The 10,306-nt window shown below is 36.1% G+C and overlaps 1 protein-coding gene across 1 annotated transcript; it reads left to right on the plus strand.

Annotated features, from left to right (window-relative positions):
• The first annotated feature begins 978 nt into the window (after nucleotides 1–978).
• slc2a6 (solute carrier family 2 member 6) lies at nucleotides 979–9,393 on the plus strand. Its single transcript, XM_073819671.1, has 10 exons — nucleotides 979–1,076; nucleotides 1,630–1,783; nucleotides 1,869–2,075; nucleotides 4,920–5,019; nucleotides 5,145–5,356; nucleotides 6,852–6,998; nucleotides 7,084–7,192; nucleotides 7,277–7,453; nucleotides 7,629–7,774; nucleotides 8,977–9,393. Exons 1-10 carry the CDS (start codon nucleotides 1,018–1,020, stop codon nucleotides 9,136–9,138), a joined length of 1,473 nt encoding a protein of 490 aa, XP_073675772.1. The 5' UTR covers nucleotides 979–1,017; the 3' UTR covers nucleotides 9,139–9,393.
• The last annotated feature ends 913 nt before the right edge of the window (nucleotides 9,394–10,306 follow it).

A 10,306-nucleotide genomic window follows, 5' to 3' on the forward strand; every position in this document is an offset into this window, starting at 1 on the left:
CCTTTGCTGGTTAATGCTGATCTTTGGTTTATGCTGGTTCTTTGCTGGTTTATGCTGGTGCTTAGCTGGTCATGTTACTGGTCAAGGACCAGCATAAACCAGCTAAGGACCATCCTAAACCACCATACCAGCATCAAAACCTGTCGTTATCATGATGATTTTGTTTTGCTTCATGCCGACCTCCCCCACGTTACCACATCATGAAAGGAAATAGAGCAAGAGCAGTTAAATCAGAATGGCTCCAAGGCCCCAATTCTGATTACTTGACTGAGATCAATAAGATTGAGCGCAGTATCAAGTCTCAGGTAAAAGACACATTGCGTTGGATTACATTTTGTTGTCAGGATGGTTTTGCCATAGAATTAAAAGGCCATGCAAATAGAATTCAATAAGAGAGAATGGGATCAGTTGTATTGCACTGTTTTTAATCACATTTAATATTGCATAAAAGCATAACAAGACTTATAAAACCTGTTTCAAGGTGGCATTTGCTACAGCATTGCAAGGGGGTGCCAATTATTGTTTGAATTAAAAAAAGAATCAAATATGCATTATATAAAAATATATTATTAAATTACTTGCATGTTGCATGTCCTTTGCTGGTCCTTGACCAGCAACATGACCAGCTAAGGACCAGCTTAAACCAGCATACCAGTATCAAAACCTACCTAACCAGCATGTGCTGTTTTTTTCCAACATGGTCAAAAGTCACACCTTTACCAATCACGCAAATAATCTGATAGGGTCAAAAGGGTGTCTTGTCGATTCATTGGTCTTTTGGAATTTTCTCTTTCTGAATGGCGATGCCGTTGTGGCTGCTGACTGGAAATTTTTGGTTGCTTAACATATCACTCTGATCTGAACTGAGGAAGTTCTGACGTTTTCTTCCTTAATTTGAATGTCCCCTATCTAAAAAAAACCCAGAATTGCACAAATGGGCTTTTGCTTTCACTTGGTTTGTGTTATACCCATTCGATCATTAAAGTCATTCAGTCTGCAGGGTGAAACAGAGGAGAGATGGAAGACAGTCCGGATGAAACCACCACTTTACTTAGAAACACTCCAGCCCGAATCAGGTGACTCTATTGTTTCTTTAGCCCTATTCGGACGGGACTACTTTTCCAGAGGGTCGTTGGAGAAATTTGTGTTTCACAAATTTATTTTGCGATTTTAATCCCGTTCGAATTTACACCCCTGGCTCTTGATGCATTGTTTTTACTTCTGGAAACTTTCTGTAACAGTTGCATATGGGTCTGTCAGTTGTCCTTAGTGTGAAAAGATAGATCTCAAAATCCCGTTCGAATCTGCCACTTCTGTGTTGTATTACACAATTGAATCATTCCAGAGCAAATTACCTACTGTTTTTCGGCAAACTCGATGATCTTCTGAGAAAAATAATCCCGTCCGAATGTCTGTAAATAACGACTATATCTTTTTTTCACAACGCGTTTCCTCATGTTGGTACATGAAAATCACAGACGTTAGATGATAAGAATCAAAACTGAAACGTAGTTTATAAAACTAGTTTTGTCCAAATAGGGCTTTTGTCTTTGTTCTTGATTTATATGGTCTCAATTCAACTTTATTCCATGAGTTTAATGTATTTGTTTGATTGTTTACACTTTCTAGACATGGAAAGCTCTTCCTTGCTGTGTTTTCAGCTGTTCTGGGCAATTTTAATTTTGGGTTTGCCTTAGTGTTCCCCTCCCCTGTCATCCCCCAGCTTCAAAGGGGTGATTACCCTGGGCTGGAAATGGACATCCATCAGATATCATGGTTTGGTGTAAGACCATTAATGTGTCTAAACATATTTTCAGGTACTGTATAAACATTGCATCTTTGTAACTAGTTTCTCTTTTGTTTGTTAGTCAATTTTCACCCTTGGAGCAGCCTTAGGGGGTATTAGTGCCATGGTGCTGAATGACAGAGTTGGGAGAAAAATAAGCATCATGTTGTCAGGAGTACCATCTGTTTTAGGTCTCGTTGTGATGGGGGCCGCACAAAACTTTTGGATGTTATTATGGGGCCGATTTCTGACTGGCATCGCTGGTGGTATCACTGCTGGATCAATTCCTGTAAGTTTATTATCAAATATTCTACAGTGCCTCTGCAAAATGCATTTTTTTGTATGTTTTATTGTCACTATTGATGGGGATTGTATGATACTTCATATATCTTTGGTTGGACTTCAGCACTACTTGCACACAATTAAAGTGCATTAAGTACAAAATTAGTTGTTCTAATTTAGCAGATTTTAAGTATACCAGTTTAATATTCTAAAACTACAATTGCAGGGTATTTTTATTAAGGATAAATATGTAAATGTATTTGTAGTATACTTTGCATGAAATAAATGTATTTCCAATACATTTTAGTATATTTATTTTCCACTAGGGTTAGTAAGTTTGCAGTCTGATGTACAGTAAATCTTAGATAAGATAAATGCTGGGTGGCATGAAATAGTACAAAAATAATGTCTGTTGGCTGCACGGAAAAATAAATACAGTGTAACCATTAATTTACAAACAAATGAGGACTTAATAAGGTCGTAAATCAGGGCAAAATCTCTTAAATTGATAAAGTTATTCAATTCAATTCAATTCAAGTTTATTTGTATAGCGCTTTTCACAGTACAAATCGTTTCAAAGCAGCTGTACGAAAAAAAATGTAGGCTACTACAATATATTTAGTAGCTTATTAGTGGTGACTACTGTATGTTAAGTCGATGTACATATAGTATAAATATTAAAAACAGTAATGGTGTGATCAAAAACAGATGATGATGAACACTAATAGTAATGAAGCGTGAAGGATTGTAGTGTGGTAGGAGAGTAGTTAGGTATGCAGGAGCTAAACCATTAAGGGCCTTATAGGTAAGAAGTAATATTTTGTAAGTGATACGGAACTTAATAGGTAGCCAGTGTAGAGACCGTAAAATTGGGGTAATATGATCATATTTTCTTGATCTGGTAAGGAGTCTAGCGGCTGCATTTTGGACTACCTGTAGCTTATTTATTGAAGAAGCAGGACAACCACCTAGTAGTGCATTACAATAGTCCAGTCTAGACGTCATGAATGCATGAACTAACTTTTCTGCATCAGAGACAGGTAACATGTTCCGTAGCTTAGCAATGTTTCTGAGATGGAAGAATGCTGTTTTTGTAACATGAGAAATATGATTTTCAAAAGACAGTTGCTGTCTAATATAACACCCAGATTTTTGACTGTAGAGGAAATAACAGTACATCCGTCTAGCTGCAAATTGCAGTTTAAGAGATTCTGTGTACTGTTTTTTGGTCCAATAAGTAATATCTCCGTCTTATCTCAATTTAATAGTAGAAAATTATTGGTCATCCAGTCTTTCACATTTTTAACACACTCTGTTAACTTTGCTAAGTTAGAAGTTTCATCTGGTCTTGTTGAAATATATAGTTGAGTATCATCAGCATAACAATGGAAACTAATCCCATACTTCCTAATAATATTACCAAGGGGTAACATGTAAATTGAAAATAGCAGAGGACCTAGGACAGATCCTTGTGGCACTCCATACTTTACTGGTGATAGCTGCGATGACTCCCCATTTAAATAAACAAAGTGGTAGCGATCGGACAGGTATGATCTGAACCATCTTAAAGCCTGCCCTTGAATACCTGTATAGCTTTGTAATCGATCTATGAGTATGTCATGATCTATAGTGTCGAATGCAGCACTAAGATCAAGTAAAACTAGCAATGAGACGCAGCCTTGATCTGACGCAAATAGCAAGTCATTTGTGATTTTTACAAGTGCATTTTCTGTGCTATGATGGGGCCTGAAACCTGACTGAAATTCCTCAAAGAGATTATTATTTTGCAAGAAGGAGCACAATTGAGCGGACACAACTTTTTCTAAAATTTTAGACATAAATGGAAGATTAGAAATGGGTCTGTAATTTGCCAATTCACTAGGGTCTAGCTGTGGTTTCTTAATAAGAGGCTTAATAACCGCTATTTTGAATGGTTTTGGGACATGACCTAAAGATAACGATGAGTTAACAATATTAAGAAGCGGTACTTCTGCTACAGGTAACAACTCTTTTAGTAATTTAGTGGGTACAGGATCTAATAGGCATGTTGTTGGTTTAGATGCGACGATAAGTTTATTTAATTCTTCCTGTTCTATAGTTGTAAAGCACTGCAGTTTTTCTTCGGGTCTAAAGAATAATGCTGAAGTATCAGTTGCTGTAGTATCTATATTTGTTATTGTATTTCTGATGTTGTCTATTTTATCAGTAAAGAAGTTCATAAAGTCGTTACTATTAAACTGTGCAGGAATATTTAGGAATATAAAGTTATGACATTAAATGTTGCATGCATTGCTAAAAATGTATGAATGAAAACATCTTCCTCAGTATTTTTCTCTTGTTTTCCAATACAAATATGTAAACATCCTTAAATACATTTGCTTGAGATTCAAAATGAAAATATTAAGTTCTGTTTTCTAAGAAATTGAACAAATTGAAGTAGTTTTGTTTAAAACAACAACAAATATCTGGTACAGTAAAAATGTTCATATTCTAGTGTTTGGGTGCAGAAGTATTCAAGCTTTAAGCTATTTTTCATGGAGATCATCAGTAGGAAGATGTAACAAACTTTGAACCCAAAAATTCACCTTCACAAACCCTGCATACACCCTGTATTAGTTTAAATCTGATTTATTTATCAAATTATGTAAGTTTGGATAAATGCGTCTGCTAAATGAATAGATGTAAATGTAATTTGCTGAATTCTTGATATCTGACTCGCTTACTGACTGGGTGTTTATGTGACACGTTAGATATACCCTCAAAGTAACATATGGGATTTTAATTAAAGAAACGTCATAATGTTTTGTGCCTAATGAATCTCATTACCATCAGCTCATGTCTTTTCACACAGGTGTATGTGTCAGAGATTTCACACCCATCTGTGAGAGGTGCGCTGGGTTCGTGTCCTCAGATCACAGCTGTCTTTGGAAGTCTAGCACTCTATGCTTTGGGTGAGAGAGCTCATATTTCTCAGGTTGAATAATGAAATGGCAAGAATTTCCCAAGAATTCCAAGCATTTTTTAGATACATTATCCTGTGTCTTTTGTAAATTATGATCTTTTATCGTCTCCCCAGGCTTGGTTTTGCCGTGGAGGTGGCTGGCTGTGGCCGGGGAGGTCCCTGTCGTTATCATGATGATTTTGCTTTGCTTCATGCCGACCTCCCCACGTTACCACATCATGAAAGGAAACAGAGCAAGAGCAGTTAAATCGCTAGAATGGCTCCGGGGCCCCAATTCTGATTACTTGACCGAGTTCAATAAAATTGAGCGCAGTATCAAGTCTCAGGTAAAAGGCACATTGCGGTGGATTACATCATGTTATCAGGATGGTTTTGCCATAGAATTAAAAGGCCATGCAAATAGAATTCAATAGGAAAGAATGGGAACAATTGTATTTCACTGATTTTTTCAATCACATTTTTTATTGCATAATAGCATAACATAATTTATACAACCTTTTCCAAGGTTCAAGGGGCATTTGCTGTAGCATTGCGGGGGGGGGGGGGGGGGCAATTATTGTTTGAATTAAAAAAAATCAAACATGCATTATATACAAATTAGAATATTAAAGGGATCCTATGCTCTTTTACAAAGTCATTATTTTGTTTTGGGGGTGCACTAAAACATGCTCTCATGCTTGGTGGTTCGAAAAACGCATTATTTTTCATGTAATTTACATTATTACAATAGATTTCTCTCAAGCATGGCACAAATGGCTTGATTAGTTCCAGGTTTGATGAAGGCCCGCCTTCTGAAAAAGTAAATGTGTTGTGATTGGTTAGCAGTCCAACGGCGAGGCGATTGGTGAACAGCTTAGACGCCATTTAAGACGCCCCTTCCCAAAGCAGCAAGTTCTGTGTACAACTGCGCAAGCTATATTAAAGTGATTCTTACGTTTTGTCGGAGCCGATAGCCTTGTTTGCAGCGCGCCGACATACAGCGCCGTCGCGCTCCGGGTGTCCCGTGTTTGAATCCTGACTCGAGGACCTTTTCTGATCCCGCCCCCTATCTCTCTCCCACTTCGCTTCCTGTCCTATCGTAATAAAGGCAAAAATGCACAGTGGTACAGTACAATGGTGCACAATGGTACAGTAGTGTTGGTCCTATCGTCAGCCTGCGAGATTGCCGTTACATGATATTATCATTATTTGAAACCATTATTTCATTATTTATCATTATTCTGAAACCAGCTATAACATAAGGCATATGAAGCTATCTACACTGTATGATGAATAAATCTCTTACCACACACTGCACACATCTACGGTGCGGCTCTGACGTGGCAACCGATGATCGTCACTCTAGTCAATGCTTGTGTTTACATCAACGGCGCGGCTCCGTTGTGGTGACTGGAGCAGATTGCGGCCACTTTAGACAATGCTTGCTTTTCACTGAAGCATCCCAGAAGCGGCTGTCTAGGCTACATCGCTAAATTTAGGCGAATCCCCCACCTTGTCCCTCCCCAACCGCCAACATTTCAAAATGTCCGTAGGCGGGAGTTGTTTAAATGATATTCTAATGTACCGCTTTGTGACATCAAAGCATCCAGAAAACAAAGGTAGTCCAAATGAGATGTTTGTTCTTTAAAAGGGATTTTAAAAAAATTAAATATCTCCCTTTGGAGTGGACTTTGAGAGTTGTAATTTTGTAGATGTTTTTTTATGCCCGAACATACGCACCACACACTGACTAAAATTCAAGGTGAAAATTGAAAATAAAGGTTCAAAGTGAAAAAGCATAATAGGACCACTTTAAATGACTTGCATGTTTTTTTCCAACAGGGCACACAATGGAGCGATCTTAAAACACCTTTATACTATAAACCAATTTTAATCTCAGTCTTCATGAGGTTCCTGCAGCAGATGACTGGTATAACCCCAATTCTGGTATATCTGGAGCCTATCTTCCACATGACAGCTATATCACTGGTATGTCCCAAATATTCATTCATTCACACTTTGAAATACCTGAAAGCACATTTATCCACCTAAAAAAATGTTTATTGCCATTTAGGAACCAAAATATGATGCAGCATTAGTGGGAGCTGTAAGATTAATATCTGTTGCTATCGCAGCCAGTTTGATGGACAAAGCCGGTCGAAAAGCTCTACTCTTCACCTCAGGTTTGTGTAGAGTTGCATGTAGTGTTATATTTGGTAAATGTAATGTATTTGACAAAAAGACCAATCAAAATCTTTTTTCTTCAGGTTTTTTGATGTATCTAGCCACGCTTTCAATGACCATGTACACTCACAAAACACCGTGCAGCCATGGCAATGTTACCATAACAGAAGGATTGAAGAACACTTATTTAGGCTCAACGGGCCCTGCCTTTGATCCAGTGACTTTAATTCCACTCATTAGCACTATGGTCATCATATTTGGTAAGTTTACTTAGTTTCAGGAAGTTTGTTCATATAGTGTGACCAGTGCACTTTGACAAACTGTGGATGCTTTTTGTGTCATAATTAAATGACAGAACTTGTTGATTATTACGACACTTAAGTTAGGAGTGATAAAACCAGGTTTCCTCATGCACAGAATAACTCTCCCTTGCAGGTTATGCTATGGGTTGGGGCCCAATCACTTGGCTGCTAATGTCAGAGATTTTGCCCTTGGGTGCGCGTGGTGTAGCATCTGGTTTGTGCGTTGGTGTTAGCTGGATCACAGCCTTCGTTCTGACGCAACTCTTCATGCATGTGGTGGTGAGCTAAATCTCGTTTTTTACACATAGAAACAGGAATTGGAAATTACTTATTTTTCACATACCTGATACTGAAACTAAACTTCAGCACATACAACAACAGGATCATTGTTCAAGATCAATCAAATATAATACAAACTGCTTCTGATAATACTCATGTTAAACATGATTATGTTTCCTCTGATTTCTAGTAATTTACATATACATACACTACCAGTCAAAAGTTTTTGAACAGTACGATTTTTAGTGTTTTTTTAAAGACTGCCACCAAACCTTCATTTATTTAATACAAAGTACAGCAAAAACAGTAAAATTTTGAAATATTTTTACTATTTAAAATAGCTGTTTTCTATTTTAATATATTTTAAAATGTAATTTATTATTAAGCTGAATTTTAAGCATCATTACTCCAGTCACAATCATTCTAATATTCTGATTTGCTGCTCAAAATATATATATATATATTTATACAGTATATATATTTTTTATTATGTTGAAAACAGCAGAGTAGAATTTTTTGAGGTTTCTTTGATGAATAGAAAGTTCAAAAGAACAATATTGATCTAAAATAGAAATCTTTTGTAACATTATCAATGTATTTATCATCACTTTTGATCAATTTAAAGCATCTTTGCTAAATAAAAGTATTAATTTTTATTAATATAAATTATATATATATATATATATATATATATATATATATATATATATATATATATAATAATTGACTGACTCCAGGCTTTTGAATGGTATAGTGTAAAATGTTACAAAAGCTTTTTATTTCAGATAAATGCTGATCTTTCTATTCATCAAAGAATCCTAAAAAATGTACTCTACTGTTTTGAATATTAATAATAATAATAATAATAAATGTTTCTTGAACAGCAAATCAGCAAACTAGAATGATTTCTGAAAGAATCATGTGACACTGAAAACTGAAGTAATGATGCTAAAAATGTAGCTTTGATCACAGGAATAAATGACATTTTAAAATATATTCACATAGAAAGCAGTTATTTCAAATAGCAAAAAATATTTCACAATATTACTGCTTTTGCTGTATTTTGGATCAAATAAATGAGCAGAAGAAAAAAACATAAAAAATATAACACTTTTGAGTGGTAGTGTAGTTGTGTTTTTAATAAGGTATTAGGTATTTTAATAAGTTAAGGCAAACTTGATAACATTTATCTTTTCATATAGGAAGCCTATGGACTCTTTGCACCTTTCCTGTTCTTCTGTGTCATCTCTGTAGTAAATATAATTTTCACTGCTAAATGTGTGCCTGAAACGAAAAACCGGACTCTGGAAGAGATTGAGAACTATTTCAGGACGGGCCGAACCTTCACCATTCTTGATGCATAAAATGTCAATTTTGGATTTAGCAGTGATGCCGTGGCACTATTTAATCTACAAGAGCCACAACAAAAGAATTGATGTTGTGAGTTGTGCCATCTGAGTTCTTTATCTTGTGAGATAAAATGAATGGGTATTTATATATTGTCCTTATGTATATTCAGATATATGAGCTACGTAATTGCTTAATGAATGTTACTCTGATGTAAATACATAAATATGTAAAATCTGTCCAATGTACATTTATTAAAATGATGGACTGTATAGACTCAAATGAGTGCACTTTCATCTAAAGTATATAAATAAATATGTGTATATATTTACTGTATATATAAGGGGTATGGTCATGGTGCTCTCAGTTCTATATATCTGAACATGTGATGGGCACTTCACTTCTCTTTCACTGTTCCTCAATTGTTTCCAACAGTGTGACCAAACTAAACCTATATTGCACAAAAAGTGTTTGTCCAGGAACAAAAGTACAATGATACAGAGAAGTTCCCATGGGTGTGAACCATGGCTAGAATTGAGCAAGACTAAAGCTATTCATCTGCTGATATGTTGGATTATTAATTGTTTATCATTGTACTTAATGTTACAGCTATGCACAAAAATAATTGTGTTTCTTATACTCATTTTTATTGTTAGTTTTTTTTTAAAGCAATTAAATAATGCTTTAATTTTCTTTTCTTCTGTTTTTTTTTATAATAAGCATGATAAGCATTTTTTCAAACAAACAATGTCACGTAGAGAAAGGAGGTCTGGGTCCAAATGCAGGAGAGTAATGAATTTAATAATAAAACAATAAACAAAGCAAACAAAGCCAACACGGCAAACTAAACATAAACTTAAACATAAACTGAACAAAACAGAGAACAAGGTCTAGAGCTGGAGCAGGAACACAAAATAACGTTGAGGACAAAAGACAATGCAGACATGAAGCAGGAGAGAAATGTGAGAGTATTTAAAGACCGGATAATAGTGAACAGATGTGAGTGAATCAGTGTTAACGACAAGGACAGGTGAATGTTATAAGAAGTGCAGTGTGAACGGCGACCTCAGGAGGCTGAGGGGAGACCCACAGCTCCGATCATGACAGTACCCCCTCCCCACGGAACGGCTCCCAGACGTTCCCTAAGTCTGGAGGGAGGAGGCACGGAGGAAGGCAAGTCAGGGG

This window comes from Garra rufa, chromosome 15 (assembly GCF_049309525.1).
Source record: "Garra rufa chromosome 15, GarRuf1.0, whole genome shotgun sequence".
In the NCBI taxonomy this organism is placed as follows: Eukaryota; Metazoa; Chordata; class Actinopteri; order Cypriniformes; family Cyprinidae; genus Garra; species Garra rufa.